This window comes from Zophobas morio, unplaced genomic scaffold (genome assembly GCF_036711695.1).
Source record: "Zophobas morio isolate AGI-343-1 ecotype UQ-CSIRO unplaced genomic scaffold, CSIRO_AGI_Zmor_V1 ptg000012l, whole genome shotgun sequence".
In the NCBI taxonomy this organism is placed as follows: Eukaryota; Metazoa; Arthropoda; class Insecta; order Coleoptera; family Tenebrionidae; genus Zophobas; species Zophobas morio.
The window spans coordinates 1718439-1735102 of NW_026972117.1; the positions used below are offsets into that span (position 1 = coordinate 1718439).

At 40.4% G+C, this 16664-nt stretch overlaps 5 protein-coding genes and 2 long non-coding RNA genes across 7 annotated transcripts; 3 read left to right on the forward strand and 4 right to left on the reverse strand.

Moving 5' to 3' along the window:
- The first annotated feature begins 41 nt into the window (after positions 1 to 41).
- On the forward strand, positions 42 to 2792 carry LOC135127550 (anaphase-promoting complex subunit 2). Its single transcript, XM_064054013.1, has 8 exons — positions 42 to 730; positions 776 to 914; positions 964 to 1126; positions 1178 to 1436; positions 1489 to 1643; positions 1693 to 2232; positions 2288 to 2526; positions 2578 to 2792. Exons 1-8 carry the CDS (start codon positions 138 to 140, stop codon positions 2776 to 2778), a joined length of 2289 nt encoding a protein of 762 aa, XP_063910083.1. The 5' UTR covers positions 42 to 137; the 3' UTR covers positions 2779 to 2792.
- On the reverse strand, positions 1242 to 3186 carry LOC135127555 (uncharacterized). The gene is made up of 2 exons (XR_010280243.1): positions 3053 to 3186; positions 1242 to 2844 (listed from the first exon to the last, which is right to left on the reverse strand). It is a non-coding gene; the product is annotated as an uncharacterized LOC135127555 (long non-coding RNA).
- Positions 3187 to 3456: 270 nt separating this feature from the next.
- Positions 3457 to 3962, reverse strand: LOC135128264 (uncharacterized). Its single transcript, XR_010280356.1, has 2 exons — positions 3813 to 3962; positions 3457 to 3744 (listed from the first exon to the last, which is right to left on the reverse strand). It is a non-coding gene; the product is annotated as an uncharacterized LOC135128264 (long non-coding RNA).
- A 3859-nt stretch (positions 3963 to 7821) lies between these two features.
- On the reverse strand, positions 7822 to 8883 carry LOC135127561 (natterin-3-like). The gene is made up of 4 exons (XM_064054027.1): positions 8792 to 8883; positions 8573 to 8743; positions 8075 to 8418; positions 7822 to 8028 (listed from the first exon to the last, which is right to left on the reverse strand). Exons 1-4 carry the CDS (start codon positions 8796 to 8798, stop codon positions 7939 to 7941), a joined length of 612 nt encoding a protein of 203 aa, XP_063910097.1. The 5' UTR covers positions 8799 to 8883; the 3' UTR covers positions 7822 to 7938.
- A 45-nt stretch (positions 8884 to 8928) lies between these two features.
- On the reverse strand, positions 8929 to 12167 carry LOC135127557 (vacuolar protein sorting-associated protein 16 homolog). The gene is made up of 11 exons (XM_064054024.1): positions 11946 to 12167; positions 11711 to 11900; positions 11388 to 11664; positions 11214 to 11335; positions 10984 to 11162; positions 10675 to 10927; positions 10493 to 10618; positions 10312 to 10439; positions 9669 to 10260; positions 9172 to 9623; positions 8929 to 9109 (listed from the first exon to the last, which is right to left on the reverse strand). Exons 1-11 carry the CDS (start codon positions 12002 to 12004, stop codon positions 8968 to 8970), a joined length of 2520 nt encoding a protein of 839 aa, XP_063910094.1. The 5' UTR covers positions 12005 to 12167; the 3' UTR covers positions 8929 to 8967.
- Positions 12168 to 12419: 252 nt separating this feature from the next.
- On the forward strand, positions 12420 to 13912 carry LOC135127559 (zinc finger protein 142-like). Its single transcript, XM_064054025.1, has 2 exons — positions 12420 to 12506; positions 12552 to 13912. Exon 2 carries the CDS (start codon positions 12614 to 12616, stop codon positions 13790 to 13792), a length of 1179 nt encoding a protein of 392 aa, XP_063910095.1. The 5' UTR covers positions 12420 to 12506; positions 12552 to 12613; the 3' UTR covers positions 13793 to 13912.
- Positions 13913 to 14441: 529 nt separating this feature from the next.
- Positions 14442 to 16585, forward strand: LOC135127560 (hypoxia-inducible factor 1-alpha inhibitor-like). The gene is made up of 5 exons (XM_064054026.1): positions 14442 to 14747; positions 14833 to 15098; positions 15266 to 15560; positions 15610 to 15780; positions 15833 to 16585. The coding sequence occupies exons 1-5, from the start codon at positions 14622 to 14624 to the stop codon at positions 15983 to 15985; spliced, it is 1011 nt and encodes a 336-aa protein (XP_063910096.1). The 5' UTR covers positions 14442 to 14621; the 3' UTR covers positions 15986 to 16585.
- The last annotated feature ends 79 nt before the right edge of the window (positions 16586 to 16664 follow it).

A 16664-nucleotide genomic window follows, 5' to 3' on the forward strand; every position in this document is an offset into this window, starting at 1 on the left:
TTTTCTAATATTTACAGTTTTATAAAAATGTTTTTCTTACCCAAGGTTGGTGACACTAGACGCGACACAAATCCCCAAATCATAACATAACCTAACAATTTAACCAAATTTTGCCGCAACCGATTCAAAACAAAACAATGAACAACCCCTCTTTCGACTACAAAGCCGCTTGGGCCACCATTACACAAGCCTTTCCCATTCTGCAGAGCCCCCCATCGCTGCCCGAAAGCGACTTCGAGACTGTTCCCTTTGAAGCCGTTAACACCATCAAACTCCTAAACCTGGCGGAACAAATCCAGGATTTGGTAATAACTCGGATGGAGGAGCGTTTGCGGAAAGACATCGTCCCTCAGTTCTGGTCACACTTTAAGAAAACCGACCACGATTCGGCGACCTTTCGGGAGTTCCACGACGCCGTGAAGTTTCTCTATTACAACTACATGAAGCTCGACTTGATTATGAACAAACTGATTGTGTTAAGAGAGGCGAGCAATGTGGCCAAGCCCGTGTACAACCACGCGTGTTTGCACGAAGCCTTGAAGTTGATAGTGAAAGCGGTGTTGCTGTCGCAGCTGCCGGTCGATCAACAGTGGCTGATTTTGAGTTTTTATGAAAAGGCGCTGAAAAGGCAGGACTGCGAGGAGGAGAGTTACGGGAATGAGCAGTGCTGCGGGTGTTTGCAGGAGCAGTATGTGTGTCAGTGTGTGGAGATGTTCCAGGAGACAAATAAGTAAGGATTTGGGTTTGTTGGTTGGGTTTTTAGCATGTCTTGCAGGAAGTTGGGAAAAATGGCATTGTTGGAGCCACTAGTGGGGCAGTCACTGACTGACTTGATTTATAATTATATACAGGCCCACATACAGAAAATATGTAAGGATAGTTTCGACACGTCACATTTAGAGAGTCTGGAAAAGGTTTGACAAAAAAAGACCAATAGGTTTGGTATTAAAATCTTTATTGTAGTGGCTACAATCGGTGATCATTTCCTGGCTGAAGAAAATTTATTATTATGACTGCGCCAACAGATCTGAGCGTTTTATAAATGAATTTGATCAGAAACTCATCAGTTATTTGTACAACGCATACACAAAGATCAGGATAGATCAACTATTTAATATCATAATTGGTACTTTTGTGGTTTTAATATGACAACAATGTTTGATTTTTTGGTTTCTAGAGTATCCAGACTCTCTTCCTGCTCTAGAGGATCTCAGGTTGTGTCTACCCAAAACTGACTTAAAGCCACATTTGACTAAGACGTTGCAGAAGGCGATGGAGACGAGATTGTTACATCCAGGTGTCAGTACTTCAGACGTTTTAACAGCTTATGTTGCCACAATCCGGTCCTTACGGATCCTAGACCCCTGTGGTTTGCTTTTAGAAACCATCACGCAACCCATTCATCGGTACTTGAGAAGTCGGGAAGACACCATCAGGTCACTAATCGTAATTAATTAATTAGTTTATAATTATTGTATTGTTGAATAGGTGCGTCGTGAGTAGCTTGACGGAGGAGGGCCCCAACGACCTCGCCGAGGAGCTCGTCCGTGGCGAAGCCGTCCAAGTCGACGAGAACACCCCAGTGGACGACGGCGTCGAGGACTGGGAGACCTGGACCCCGGACCCCGTGGACGGCGTCACAAGTAACTCACCCTACCTTCCACAATCCCCCTCTCACTCTCGTCGTTCCAGGCAAAACTTCAGGTCTCCCTCGCACCTCTGACATCATCTCCATGCTTGTCAACGTCTACGGGAGCAAGGAGCTCTTCGTCAACGAGTATCGCACGCTCCTGGCCGACCGGCTCCTCTCGCAGTACTCCTGCGACACCGAGAAGGAGATCCGCTACCTGGAGCTATTGAAGCTGAGGTTCGGCGACTCTCAGTTGCACTACTGCGAGGTGATGTTGAAGGACATCGCGGACTCCAAACGGATCAACCAGCACATCAAGCAAGACTTGAACTACTCAGAGGACGACATTCCGATGTCGGCGATGATCGTGTCAGCCCAGTTTTGGCCCCCGTTCAAGGACGAGAAGCTGGAGTTGCACAAGAGGCTAGCGAAACAGATGGAGAAGTACACGAGCGCGTTTGAGACTCTGAAAGGGAGTCGGACGCTGTGCTGGAAGACGCATTTGGGGATCGTCGACCTGGAGATCGAGTTGGCGGATAGGAGTTTGAGTTTGTCGGTGTCGCCGGTGCATGCGACGATTTTGATGCATTTTCAAGACCACAGTAAGTCAATTGACGACGGAAATCGAAAAATAATTATTTAAATTGTTCGATTTAGAGTCGTGGTCTTTGGATGCTTTAAGTAAAGTAATGCATGTGCCATCAACCATCTTAAGACGGAAGTTGAGCTTCTGGCAGTCACACGGAGTCATAACTGAGCGAGAACCGGATGTGTTTCACTTGCAAGAAGAACAAGAAAATAAAGAAAATAATTTACAAGATGATATAGTGGTGGAGGATTATGAGTCAGAGTCTGCTATGGCCAGTGCGCAAGACCAACGAGAAGAAGAGCTCCAGGTACCAAACAGAAATATTTTTTTGTTACTGGAGTTGATTATTTTTTTACAGACCTTCTGGTCATATATCTTGGGCATGCTGATGAACTTGGACACGCTTCCATTGGAGAGGATCCACCAGATGTTGAAGATGTTTGCCTTCCAAGGCCCCACCATCGAGTGTAATATACAAGAATTGAAAGTGTTTTTAGACAGAAAGGTGCGGGAGCACCAATTGATTTATTCAAATGGACTGTATAGGTTACCTAAATAAATGTTTGGTACATAGTTTTTGCATCCTCTTGAAATTTACGCCCTTGCAGGGGTGTTGTTTACGCCACTGGAGCGAAAGAATATGAAAAAAATGTTAGTTTTTGAGATAAATGCATCTCCGATTGTACGAACACAGATATGTAATAAGTATACGAAATTTATTTTTAAGACTGTTGTTATTTTCGAACCAAACTGTTAATATGTATTATGCATACATGATTAATTAAAAATTAAAAAAAAATCTTGTGGTGCTTTCTTTCTTTCACTGCCCTTACCTCTCGATAGAAACATTTTCCTTTTTCTTGGTAGAAATCGGTCCAAATGTCTATGCAACAAATGAATTTTTAATGAAAGTACAATCAAAACTAACGAGGCCTAAAATTTGAATTTTTCGTTCTCCTGTGAATAAATTTCGAGGAGGTCTCGAAACTGCTGATAGTTACTCCTGATTTGACGTTTGGTATAGAAACCTGTAATACCTCAAATGTCATTCGAACAATCAGACCACAGACCATTAAGCAAATAGAAAGACGTTCAAAAACCACTACGATTTAATGTGGCGATTACAGCGCTGCTCGAGCTCCTGCATGAATTAAATCCACTGATTACTAGATTATAATTACTATAGTAGTAATTTTATTTTTAATTACAATTTTAATTCTATAAAAATGAAACTAAATTCAGTAATGAAAAACATATATTTGATAACAATGACAAAATTACAAAACAACTCTCAAAGAAAAACAATGGACCTTTACAGTACATTCAGAATTACTGTTTAAATAAGTTTTATCACTTTTTAACAATAAAATGTGTTATTACAAAGTTCAATTATTAGGTAAAACCTCTCTGTTTTTCCGTAATCATTAAAACAAACCATAAAAATTCGAATACAATTTTAATGCTGACGTCACGGACCTTCCCTTTCTCATTGGCTACGAACCACACCCACTTTTTCCGTAATCACCTGAAAATATTCGTGTAAAACGTGTTGTCGGCCTCTAGGCGACTTTTTAAAAACACCCATAACCTCACTTTTTTTTATCATGTTTGAGTGGTGTAATCACATCAGTCTTCATTTACTTTATTATTACACAATGTCGTAAGTACTATACGATATATAACCATATTGGTAGATGAGATTACCTAAACTTCCAGGTTACAAAAAATGTTGCAAAAAAATGGCGGAAAGTAACGACGATCCACGATTTATCACGTGGCAGGCGAGTTTTGGGCTGCTGACGTCATGTAGGCGGAAAGTTTAAAATTATCAATATTTCATTATTTTTTTTATGGCACCCAATTGAAAATTATAAAAATTAATTATGACAGTAGAGTTATTTATTGTTGTACTTTTTAAAAATAATTAAAAAAAAATTCGCTGTAAAGGTCCATTTCATTTCGAAATACCTAAAAAAAATAATTTAATTACAAACTGCTTAAAAAAAACTCTTGAAACTACGGGTAGGTGTTAATTTTAAAACCTATTTGAATTATTAATTCTTCTACGATTATGTACTTCAAATTGTTTTTGCAGATTGGTCAATTTTTTATTTATTATTAGACGCACTGCCAAATTAATAATTTCCGTTCTTAAATCAGCAATATGAATGTCACAGTTAATCCAAGTAAAGTTAATTGTTGCTGTTATATGTTCTTTTAAATTTCTTGCAATATTTGGAACTTCTCCAAAATTATCTAAAAAGAAGACTATGGTATCGTAAATCTCAGCTAAGCATGTTACAAATTCTTTTGTAGCATATTTCAACCTTAATTTTTGATCCTGTTCTTTGTAAAGAGTGAAAATATGATGTTCTTCGGTTTTTTGTGCAATTATACAATTTTTACAGTCTTTACATGTGATAGCTTTTAATGTTTTTATTAAAAAGCCACAAACATATGTAATAGCCTGAAGATCATATAAATCTTTAAATGCAGCTCTATTAGTTGAGCTAGAATTTTCTAAATTTACCAACTCATTGATATTTTCTGTAAACTGAAAATTTGTTGGTTTTGATGACGAGGATAAAAATATTCTAAGATTATCGAGAAGTTTTCCTACATCTTCTTCACAATTCTTACCATATGCTTGATATGCTATCAAATTATTCAAAATACTTGTTTTTAACGCCGATATAAATTGAAAACACGATGGATTACTATTTCCTGAACCGTATTGTCGTATCATTGAAAATAAATTTTCTAGAGGATCCTGATTCAACATTCTTGTTCGCAAAAATTTGAATTCATTTTTTTCACACATCTGCCAAAGAAGTCTAATTCCACGAATGTTATTTAACCAACCTTCTTTAAAGGGCATAGTTGTTTTGAATTGACCACGTACTTCGTCATAAAATTTCCAACTTTCGATTTTTTTTTCCATTTTATTCCAAAAATCAAAATGACCAGATTTCTTTGTTAAAGCACATCTTAGCTTTGGATTGCAGTGGTTGTTACGCATATTAATACTAGTGGAGTTGAAACTGTCGAATAAATCATTTACGTCTTTTACAAAGAAAGCCGTTTCGATTGCTTCTGAAGGAATATTTTCTTTTGAATCTATTAGAGTTTCAAGTGCAGCTGCCATACTGGCACTAAGTGTTTTTGCTGCAATTGACACTTTCATCTTTAATAATCTATATCTGTTCACGTAAAGAAAGGGTTCTCGGATTTTATGCAAAGTTTGAAATCTTCGAGTACTATCAAATTGATAAGCTTGTCTCAAATACATAAATTTAGCTTTCTTGGTTTCATCATAATAAATCGTATATTTAAGGAGAGCATTTCTTAATGATTTCAATAAATGAGGACTATCATATAAACATACAATTTTTTTTGAATTTACCTTAAAGTATGGTTCCTTATACTCTACATTTGATTCTTGTTTTAACAAACGTAGAGCCTTTACATTCGAACTGGCCTGATCACAAACGGTGCATATGACTTTTGCGCCGGCCATATTAAGTTTGCTAATAATTTCTTTAATTATTAGTTTTAATTTTATACTTTTAATAGAGTCCTTAACAAAATAGTACGCTATTGGTTGTTTCCATCCGGAACTAATACCTTGTATCATAAATACTAACGCATGGTTAGCATAATTTTTATTTCGTCCTAAAGATCCCAAATCCTCAAAACCAATAATTTTGTCAGTAGATCTCGAATAAAGACACTTCATCAAACATAAGCTTGCATAATCGATCTCTTGGTTTCAGTTTCTCAATTCTCATTTTTAACTTATCAAATAGTTCGTCATTCACGCCACATTCAAAAGGTATATTTTTCAAAAATTTGTACAAAGTTGTTTTTGACGGAAGTCTGAAAAAATGTTTTAAAAAGCGATAACATTTTGGACCTCTTTTGTACATAGCCAAGGCAAGTATTTTATTTTCAGTTGACCATCTAGGAATTTTTTTTTTCATGTTATCTGTTAATTTGTGTGCGTATTTAAAGTGCGAAAAATAAAAGGCCAACGATGTTAACACTAGCGAAGGTATTTATTAACTGACTTAGATATGTACAATATGTGAAAACTAACTTAGTAAAAAAGGTCTCGACATCTGGACGTCGATTTGCCGTGAAACGCCGACAAAGACAAAAGGGTCCAGACTTTCAACCAGACAAGTGTCGCACCGGTACTGGGCCAGAGCGTATCTAATTCTGACATATTGCAACATTATCAAATTGGGATTTTATGAAGCTTGCACTTACAGAATTGCAATTTTCTTGTAAAATGTTAATTAGATGATTTTGGGGAGCACGTTTTAGAAGATCCAAGTTTTTTTTTGATTTACATAATTTTAAATTTAATCTGTTTATTGCCTGTTTCTGGCGTTTTGTTATTCTAAATAAAGTTTGCTCTCTAGGAGTTAAGTCGTCCACTCTTTTGCATCCTACCTTTTTCAAAACACTGGGTGAATATTTTCTTTTTTTCGGAGTATGTGATATTGTCGTGAGAGTATCACAATGGCGTTTGCGTCTTTGTGAATTTACGCTACCATCATACTCAGATTCCGGAATAGTTCCGACTAAAAAAATAAAAAATTTATAATTTTTTTGTTCACTTTTACTGGAATACCCATCACCATTAGTATTAATCACAGCTTGACTACTGCCCTTGAAAATAGTGGGAATTGCGTATTTATGAAGGTTCGTTTGTGCGGTGCTCGTAAAGTAATTTTTACTGAAATGATCTTCACAAATGTAAGCTTTTTTACAATTAACAACAATTTTTTCTGTGCAGGAGGCATTAATGGTATCTATCCACTTTTGTTTTTGAACTGGAGATTTAGGAAAAATAAAAAAATGTTTATTCTTGTTCTTGTTGATTCCTGTTGCGTATACTGACGGACAATTTGGAACTTTGCATCGATATTTATTAATAATTTTCATTTCCGTTGTATCTGAAGCAAGTAAAACTATATTAATATGACTTAAAAATAGCAGATATAATAGCCACCAAACTTACTACTGAAAACCTTTTGAAAAAATTATAATTTGGCGTTTGAATTTGAATGACGTTAAAGGAGATATTTGTTGACAGTAAACACGATCTATTACGAAATTTACACGAGTATAAGCGAATGAGTGTTTGCTCCAGCCGCTCGCGCAGCGCTAGTGTCGCTTCCTAGACTATACGATTAAATGGCAATGAACTGTCTTCCTGTTTGTTTAATGGTCTGTGTTCGAACATCAGGCGCCGTTTCTAGCTTTCGCCACCTCCTCGACGATATGTGATCCTGGTCCGAAGTCGAATATCGAAATTCGCTGGTTTTGGTATTTATTATAAACTGCGTTTTAGTGAAGAAATGAAAAAAATCACGCAACCCAAAAGACGAATGCCCACGACTTCAAGATTTTTTTAAACTTTACATCAAAAAAGTGTGTCGTTAAAGGTTGATTAATTAGTGTTGCACGAAAATCATCAAATAATAAAATTTTTTGGAAAAACTAAATATGAGCACCAAGGTATTAATCTTTATTTTACGTATGTTGTGTTGCATAATTTTTCCCTAAATATCTCCTCATTTGAAATAACTAGACATTATTATTACTAATCCATTATTCTTTATTTAAAAAGTTACACCTGCTCGATTTAAAATATTACAAACATATTACGAGACAACCACCCCCTCCCCCTCACTTCCAGTTCCTCCTCGCCCTACGGCCTCAAAATCAGCACCTCGTACTCCGAAAAACTCAGCTCCTTCCCATCGAACGGAATAAAGCAGCACTTGTAGCTCGGATGCACCTAAAACAAACTCTTCAACCACCGCTTTTCCATCCGACGACCGTACCTTCCCCAGGGTGTGCGAGCCCTCGTGCTGCACCCTGCCGATGTACAACGCCTCTCCGTCGCACGTGCGCCCGCCTTCCACCGCCCCCTCCGGAATCCGGCCCTCGCTCGCCGTCACCCAGTCGAAGCGCTGCTCGCACAACACCTGGAAGCGGTCGACGTGGTGCTCCTTCCCCGCGTAGGCGACGTAGGCGACGTTGCGGCCCGGGATGACCTTGGCCGGGATCCAGTCGTTCTTGAAGAAGGCCCGACCCACGTAGATCTGGTGGCCGTCGATGTCCTCGCCGCCGCTCAGGGCCGTGGACGGCACGCCGCCGTAGGCGAAGGTGTCCACCCAGTAGTAGGCTGGAAGTAAGACGGCTCAATTACACATTATCTTCAAAATAACGAAATTATCAATAAAAAATAAACAGTTGTAAATCTGAAGTGGGTGTTTACTATGGTATTTATTTTGAGATTGTGGATTTGATTTCGAGGTTGTGCTCTTTACAATACTTACTTTTTTTGACGTCGTTGTTCGAGGGGTGGATGGGGCGGAAAGGGACGTGGGGGGAGGATTCCGGCGGAAGGGAGAGGGGGTATGGGCGGACCCGGTAGGGGTGAGTTAGGCGGACATGTTCGGACACGTGACCGTTTGTTGATTTGTCAACGGGTTTAAAAGCACGTCTTTCTACAAAAAGCAAAACTAGCTTACTTTCACGGAACAAAAGACACTCACCTGCCATGCTTCTGTGGATTGCTACGATAAAAAGCGGGTTCAAGAGGGTGATATTTATCTAATCACGAATAAGTGTTTTGTTGAGATGTGTTAGGTTAACTCCGCCCACTTTTACGTGGGTTGAAGAAAAAACTGCGTATGTATACATGTTCTATTGATAAGCGTAGATAAACACGTTATTTTCTATTATCTAATTGCGTGATGAATGAATTCACTTTTTCGGATAAGCTGGACTGCGATGGACACTTGCTCTGTACGTACAGTAGGCTTTGGATGTCCTTTTGTTCGAACGCTATCTTCGCAGCGTCCTCCAAGCACCTACAAATAAAACGGGAGACTTATTTTTTCACGCTCTAGGAATTATGAAACGTCACACTTACTCCGCTTTAATATAATATTTGACCTTGAGATCCTCGCTGACTTTCGGCAGATATTTCAAAGCCTCCTGTTTGTTATTCTTCTCCAAGCAAATGTCAACGAAGGGGGCGTACCCGATCGGCGACTTCTTCCCCTTGGAGAACTTCTCCAACTCCCCCCAATCCTCCAAATGCGCCAGACTCTGTATCCTCAACCACCAGTACCTCTTATCCGGAATCTTATACTCATTCCGAAACTTCTCGGCCGACTTCACGTCGTTGCTCTTCAGCAGTAACAAACAAGTTTCATGTACCGACTTCCCCACGTATTTCGGTTGGCCGAGTTTCTCGTCGAGCGACCTCTGGTACCTCAGCAACTTCAAGTACTCATCACACATGGACGCATGCATATCTTTCCGCCCTTTTCTGTACGCTTCAGCTGCCGAAGTTAGCAACGAGTCCCTCATGTGCGCCTTCTACAAAACCATTATCAAGCAACGTTACCAAAATCCCCAACTCACCTTCTCGTCTAAGCTCTCCATGATGAAAGTCTGCGCCTGCGCACTAAAGTCGTCCTCTTGGATGTAAATCTCGTTCAAGGCTTGAGTGTTGTGCTCCTTACAATACTTAATGTAAAGCGACTGCGCAACCGGAAAGGCCCTAATTGTCATTTTAAAATCTCCCAACGCCATCTTCTCGCGCAGTTTTAAAATCACCATGTATACTAGATCGGTGTCTCCGCTCTCGATCGCTTTACTCAGCGCCGGGGTGTTTTCGGTCAACTCCAGCAACAACTTGACTTGTTCGCTCGCCTTCGACTCGTAATCTAGTAACTTTATGGCTAGTTTCTTGCGACCGCACTGTGAAGCAGTGCTGGCAATCTCGCTGTACGAAATTCCCGGAGTGTAGCCGAGCTTTTCAGCGATTACACGAGCGACGGTTTCCTCCTCCAGGTGCGCTTGACTGACCTTGTACTTCGCCCAGTGGACCAGAATGTGACTACTGCCTTCTTCTTCCGGCATTTGAAGATACTTGGCGATATGGAGAGCCAAATAGTACTCTTTTCGGGTGATGAGACGGTCTAGGAGGGTTTTTTGTGTGAGGTTTTGCAACCTGAAACGAAAAGTCAAACAGTGCTACCAACTTTTGCGTTTGAAAGAGTACTGTGTGAAAGTGAGAGGAATTCCGATTTTGGGGTCACGAACGGCGTTGAGGACTCTCAGGAGGCGGATCATGTTGACGTACTTTGTGGAATCCATGTCGGCGATGAAACATTTGCCGAACTGCGCCGCCTGAAATGTGTTTTATAAGTCGAGTAACTCCTCTCTATTGTAATAAAACTCACCCTTATTAACATTTTCTGTACTTCAGTGTCAAATTCATACCCCACGGCATCAATACACTGTTCCACGGCTTTCTTAAGATCTTGTTTGACAAGACAGATGTACTCGTTGGCGCGGTGACTCCGTTTCTGCAATTAGGGGATTTTTCGTACCAACGTTGGTAGTAAAAGAATAACGAACTCACCTGGTAATGTTTAGACGCTTCTAGGAGAAAACTTCCCGGATCTGTACTATTAATTCTGAATATTTTCTGCACCACATCTGGGACTTTTTGTAACAATTCATGTTGGGTATTTGACAAAATTCGAATGCCGTCTATTTCCGCAGTTAGGTACACCGAACTGTCGTAAGTGTACATCATTTTTTGGCCATGCTTGCCGACTATAAAAAGTGTGTTGTCTCTTTCCCAGTAGGCGACGACGGATTCGTTCCCGCACCTAAAATTGTTTTTAGTTGGTTGGTCATACTGACCATCTGTCATTTAATGACGTACCAGACCAATTGCTTTGGTTTGTGGATTATGTTGGTATCAGTTTCGCAGTACTTGGTGCGTAAATTGGAAGACCCCAACCATAAATAGCCCGAGTCGGTGAAAAGGGCAACGTGTCGGGCATTGAAAGACACCGCCATTTCTAAAATCGACGAATAGTTGTTGCTTATGTCCGGTTCTAACTGAAATTAGTTTCAATATTATGGTTTTTCAGGTTGGTAATAAATAGTTACCATGATGCTGGTGTGGTGCTCGTCTTGTTTCAACCGAAACAACTCCTTTTCCCTAGCTATTAATACCTCTGTGTTGTTATCCTCTGAAATCACCACCCAACTGGTCGGGTGTAAACTAGACTCTAAACGGAAACACTATCAATCTAATTTTTTTTCCAACCACTATAAACTCACTTATTAGCTCCGACAGCTGCCTCGTCTTTGGATCCTGCAGATTTTTAATCAAAAAAATCTTAAAATTGGACGTCATCACAGCCACCCCTGTTTGATTATGCGGATTCGTGAAAATCCTAGCATCAATAATCTTGGCATCCTGAATCTTCTTACTAATCTCGAACGTGTGCAAATACTGCCCGAACATATCATGCAAAACCACCCACCCGTCCTCTTGAATAAAAATCAACTTCTCGTCGTTCGACCACCCCATGCAAACAATGGGTCTCCTCGTCCACTACAAAACAACCAAAGTCACGTTGAAAAAATGACAAAACCCCAACCTTGAACGACGTAATCTGCTTGCCGGAGCCCGAAAAAATCGAAATTATGGGCTGCCCTGACCCCTGCACTTTGATGAATTTTTGCTCGTCGCGTCTGATTGCGATGGGTCCCCCGTAGGGGGCCGACGTGGCAATGAAGTTCTCTAGATTGATGTCCTGGTGCCAGCCCATTGTGTAGATTTCGAATTTTCTGAAAAAATTGGGTTACAAGGGGAAGGTACACATAACCTCGAACCTGAAGTAGAGGTCGCGGCCCAGGAGGAACCAGTCGGCGGTTAGCATCGCGGCTGACATTTTTGCGGGTTTCTGGAGCTCTTTCGGTGGAGATGTGAGTGTTTTTGTAAACAAACGCAAAAATGGGTTAGGGATGGTTTGACATTTCGAGGTTTGTTGTATTTTTTCTTGTTGGGTTGGTAGTACGAAAGTAGGAGGAGTGTAGATAAGGATAGGGTAACTGTCAAACCGAATAGAGAATGTGGCAGTGTCGCCAACATGAATTGATTATAGTTATGCAACCAATAATACACTTTATTGCATTTTTACTCATCGAGCCCACTATAGTATTCTCCGACAAATTGAAATCGAAAAATTGCAAAACGGAAAATCAAAAAAATCCAAAAATCGGAAATTCGAAAAATCAAAGTAAAAAAACTGGAAAATCGAAACGTCCTGATTAATCCAGACAACCTCTAATTCTAGAACCTTGTCGCAACCACTGGATTTGTTTACATAATTTTGTTATTTTGGTGCTCAGTTGCTTTATTATAAACCACAGTCAAATAATTGTGCGCTAAAGGTAAAGACAATCATTTTTTTACGATAAATAACAACGTAATTACAGCAAAACTTGGCGAACTTTGAGGTTAAATCAGTCCCTGTAATCTTAAAATCTCAATTCCCTCAATGGAAAACCACATCAGACGCTTCTACACGTCGCCACAATTCTTCAATTGTGAAACCATCAAACTAGAAACTTACCATTGCAAAAATTGCAATTTCGAAACCAACTTCACAATCCTTGTAAAAAAACACCTCAAAACACATAGTGACCCCAACATAGAAAACGAAAAATTCGCAATTAAGAACTACATTTGTGACAAGTGCTGCTTTCGAACCCATTGCACACTCAAATGGTTGCAACATAGTGTAAACTGTTCCGACAACAAAAACCCCCAAAAGCGTACCACTCAAGACACCAGATGGTACAAATGTTACCACTGCGACTTCAAATCAAAATACAAACACAGCTTAAAAGAACACATCTACTCCAAACACATGGGTCACCACAACATCAAGTGGTTCAACTGTGACAAGTGTCCATACAGAGCTAAACGCCGCGGAACTCTCCTCGAACACGTAAACTCGCGCCACTTGGACGATCAACAAATCACGTGGTACGAGTGCAAGCAGTGCCCCTACAAAGCCAAGAAACCCTACAACCTCAAAACCCACATAACCATGCACCATTCCAACGGGCAAAACATCAAATGGTTCGAGTGCAAACACTGCCCATACAAAGCCAAGTACCGCTACATTTTAAAAAAACACTCCATAGCGCACCACTCGACTGCTCAGGACGTGATTTGGTACGAGTGTCAACAGTGTCCATACAAAGCTAAACTGATCCACAACCTGAAAAACCACACCCGGACCCATCACGTAAACGAACAGGACATAAAGTGGTTCGAGTGCGAACAGTGCCCGTACAAGAACAAGGACCGCTCCAATTTGAGGCGGCATCGAAATGTGCACCACCTGAAGAGGATCAAGTCGTACGAGTGCAAGCAGTGCTCGTACAAAGCCACCAGGAAGGAGACTTTGAAAGACCACGTCATAGCTCGGCATCTAGACGAGAAGGACATAGACTGGTACCAGTGCAAGGAGTGCCCTTACAGGTGCAAGCAAAAGGGCAGTTTGAAGAGTCACGTGGTTGCGCGTCACATGGATGAAGAGGAGATCGAGTGGTTTGGGTGTGACCTGTGTTCGTTTAAAACCAAGCAGAAGCCGTATTTGAAGAAGCACGTGAAGGTGCGGCACGGAATTGAACAGAGTGCTAAGTTTGAGAGCAACGAAAATCCATGAATTGGTTAAACGAATGTAGATTTTTATACAGTTCAAAATGGTTTGTGATATACACCTGAGTATTGTTGATTGCCTGTAACGGAAATAAGTTGTATTAGAAAATATATTGTTGCAAAAAAAAAAAAACGTTTTTGTTGAAATTTTGAACGATGGTGATGGATCAACTAATGCCAGGACGTGATCTTTAAGTTGGCGACAGTGAATAATTCTAAACCAGTCTAATAAATTAATGTAACGTACCAAAAAACCTCTTGATAGCGCAGGGAAACTGAATTAGCTGTTCTTTTTTTTGAAAACCTGAATGGGTAACTGACAAGGCCATTTTTTGACATAAATGTCACTCTCGCCAGTACCAACCGACAAAAAGTCACTATAAATCCAAAAACAGCATCCCCTCATGATTATTATTAAAACGTCATAACCAAACTTTTTTGAGGGCTCAAACTTCAAAAGTGGCCTAATATTGCAGGGCCCGGTCCCCTAGACCCTACCAACGGCGCCGTTCCCAACTATTACTAATTTAATTTGAAATTTTTAATCTAAAATGGTCCAATAAAACCCGTTCGTATTTCCCGCCCCTCCGGCAGCCCCTCGTTCCAATCCCCGAAAAAACACCCCGTAGATGCCTACGTGACGTCGCGCTCGCGCGCAATGTGGAGGGGGGAATGTGCGAATTCGTGAATGTGTTTAATTTTAATTTTTTCGTAACTTGTTTTTTTCGCGATAAGTAGATGCTTATCAGTCGGAAAACCCTATACCTAGCCGAGCCCCTCGTTCCTTATCAGTAGTGAGCCCGTCGCTTTATGCTCCTTGCCGACACCTTCGAAAAATGGATGGAGAAGGCAACAAAAAACCGTGGGACGCGAGCCAGCTGAGGAAGTACGACCTAACCTTCGACGAAATCCCGAGACTCCACTACAAGGACCCCAAAATCGACGAGTACATCAGGGCGAACGTAAGTACGGGAGGGTGGTTTGAGGTTAGGAAAACATAACCTCGAAATCGGTGTGGGGCACTTTTGAGCGAAAGTCGGGTTATAGAAGCCGGTGGTCATCATCGAGTCCAACATCATCAAGCCGGCGCTGCAGAGGTGGACGTTGGAGTATTTGGAGAAGAACCTGGGGCAGACGGGACATACGTGCTTCGTGTCCAAAAACCACCAGTTTAAGTATTACGATGATAAGAAGATTTACGATAAGACGAACAATACCAAAGGGGTGGAGTTTACGCCACCGACGAAGAAAGTGGAGATGAGAATTGAAGACTTTATGAAGAGGGTGAAGGAGTGGAAGAAAGGGGACGATAGGTAAATATTTGTACTGATAAGCATACAACGAACACTTACTTGGAGTGTTTATTATATTTAACTGCGCAAAAAAATCTCTTATCAACAATATTGTGATTTTTACGTGAAGGTAAAATATCGTTTTATCGTTGTTTATCATTTTATTGTGTTGACGCTCCACCTTCTAGGATTTATTTACAACAATCCCTAACCACGTCGGTGGGCAACAACATAGTCGAAGACTTCGTCAAGTTCGACTGGGACTACGTCAACGGCAAGCAAGCCAAACACAACTGGGGACCACTAACATCCAACTTGTTGTTCATCGCGATGGAAGGGAATCAAACCCCTTGTCATTACGACGAACAAGAAAATTTTTTCGCGCAAGTCCAGGGTTACAAACGGTGCATTTTGTTCCCACCGAGTCAATTTGAATGTCTTTACCCTTATCCGGTGCACCACCCCCACGACAGACAGAGCATGGTAACGGCACGACCCCCCCGATTTTCAAATGTGTAAAGTTCGTCTTCAGGTGGACTTCGAGCATCCGGATAACGCCAAGTTCCCGAAATTCAAAGACGCCAAAGGTTGCGAGGCCATAGTGGGTCCCGGGGACGTCCTATACATACCCATTTACTGGTGGCACCACATCGAGTCGTTAATGCGTGGCGGTCCAACAACGACCGTGAATTTTTGGTATAAGGTGCGTTTTAATCAAATAAATTTGCGTTTGGATAAATTGTGCGTGTTGACAGGGTGGACCGAGCACGTTAGAGTATCCTTTGAAAGACCATCAGAAGGTAGCCATCTCGAGGAACGTCGAAAAAATGTTGTTAGAAGTTTTACAAGACCCCAAAGAAGTCGGACCACTACTTAGCGCGATGGTACTTGGGAGGTACACCGAATAGTCGTCGTACGTACGTTTTATTAAATTAATGACTGATTACGCAAAATTTGTTTATCGAGTGCAGTATTTGAAGAGAACGTTGCAATAGTGACTTTATTTGCCCTAAATATCTATGTAAATACGCGAACAGTACACTTCAAGTCTTTATTTAACTGTGATTGGTCTAGAACAATTGTTAAGGTTTTTGTAAATTGTTAACGAGAGTTAATGTTATAGTTAATCTCTATACTCTAAAATCAATATCAAAGACTTACCAAAATAAGTTGGACGAATTTAGTATTTTCGGCTACAATTTAGTCTTCGCACAACTTTTGCCATTTTTTCAATGTTTAATTGTTGCTATGTTGTTGTTATTTTAAGCGCAAAGAGCTTGTTTTATCCGACCTACATATTATATATCGCCTCTATATTTTATTTGGTCTTTTTTCTAAAGAAACAGCCTTATCGTGTTGAAGCGACCCGTGCAATTCATTTTACTTACAATCTGTCCTCTCCTGTCATCAAGTTGTTGTTTTTCTAGAAAAGAGAACACGATGTTTAGCTTTACGTTCTATGTCTGAAGTGAACAATTATTTTTATAAATAGACTAAATACTTCTTTACATATTCTATGAATTTTCTAAAAAACAAATATTTAAAAAATCGGTGTCTTATTTACCTTTGTTGCGACCCTTGAACGAA

Bases quoted from the DNA above. Each gene is read 5' to 3' on its own strand.
- LOC135127550 (XM_064054013.1), top strand. From the start codon at position 138: ATGAACAACCCCTCTTTCGACTACAAAGCCGCTTGGGCCACCATTACA. The intron at 1,127-1,177 runs GTACTTTTGTGG...TTTGGTTTCTAG, and splicing joins ACTATTTAATATCATAATTG to AGTATCCAGACTCTCTTCCT. The intron at 2,233-2,287 runs GTAAGTCAATTG...TGTTCGATTTAG, and splicing joins GATGCATTTTCAAGACCACA to AGTCGTGGTCTTTGGATGCT.
- LOC135127561 (XM_064054027.1), bottom strand. The intron at 8,419-8,572 runs GTAAGTATTGTA...TCTTACTTCCAG, and splicing joins GAACAACGACGTCAAAAAAA to CCTACTACTGGGTGGACACC. The intron at 8,029-8,074 runs GTACGGTCGTCG...AGTTTGTTTTAG, and splicing joins GCTCGCACACCCTGGGGAAG to GTGCATCCGAGCTACAAGTG.
- LOC135127557 (XM_064054024.1), bottom strand. From the start codon at position 12,004: ATGTCAGCCGCGATGCTAACCGCCGACTGGTTCCTCCTGGGCCGCGAC. The intron at 11,665-11,710 runs GTTGGGGTTTTG...GTTGTTTTGTAG, and splicing joins AGCAGATTACGTCGTTCAAG to TGGACGAGGAGACCCATTGT. The intron at 10,928-10,983 runs GTACGTCATTAA...AAACAATTTTAG, and splicing joins AAACCAAAGCAATTGGTCTG to GTGCGGGAACGAATCCGTCG.
- LOC135127559 (XM_064054025.1), top strand. From the start codon at position 12,614: ATGGAAAACCACATCAGACGCTTCTACACGTCGCCACAATTCTTCAAT.
- LOC135127560 (XM_064054026.1), top strand. From the start codon at position 14,622: ATGGATGGAGAAGGCAACAAAAAACCGTGGGACGCGAGCCAGCTGAGG. The intron at 15,099-15,265 runs GTAAATATTTGT...TCCACCTTCTAG, and splicing joins TGGAAGAAAGGGGACGATAG to GATTTATTTACAACAATCCC. The intron at 15,561-15,609 runs GTAACGGCACGA...GTTCGTCTTCAG, and splicing joins CCCACGACAGACAGAGCATG to GTGGACTTCGAGCATCCGGA.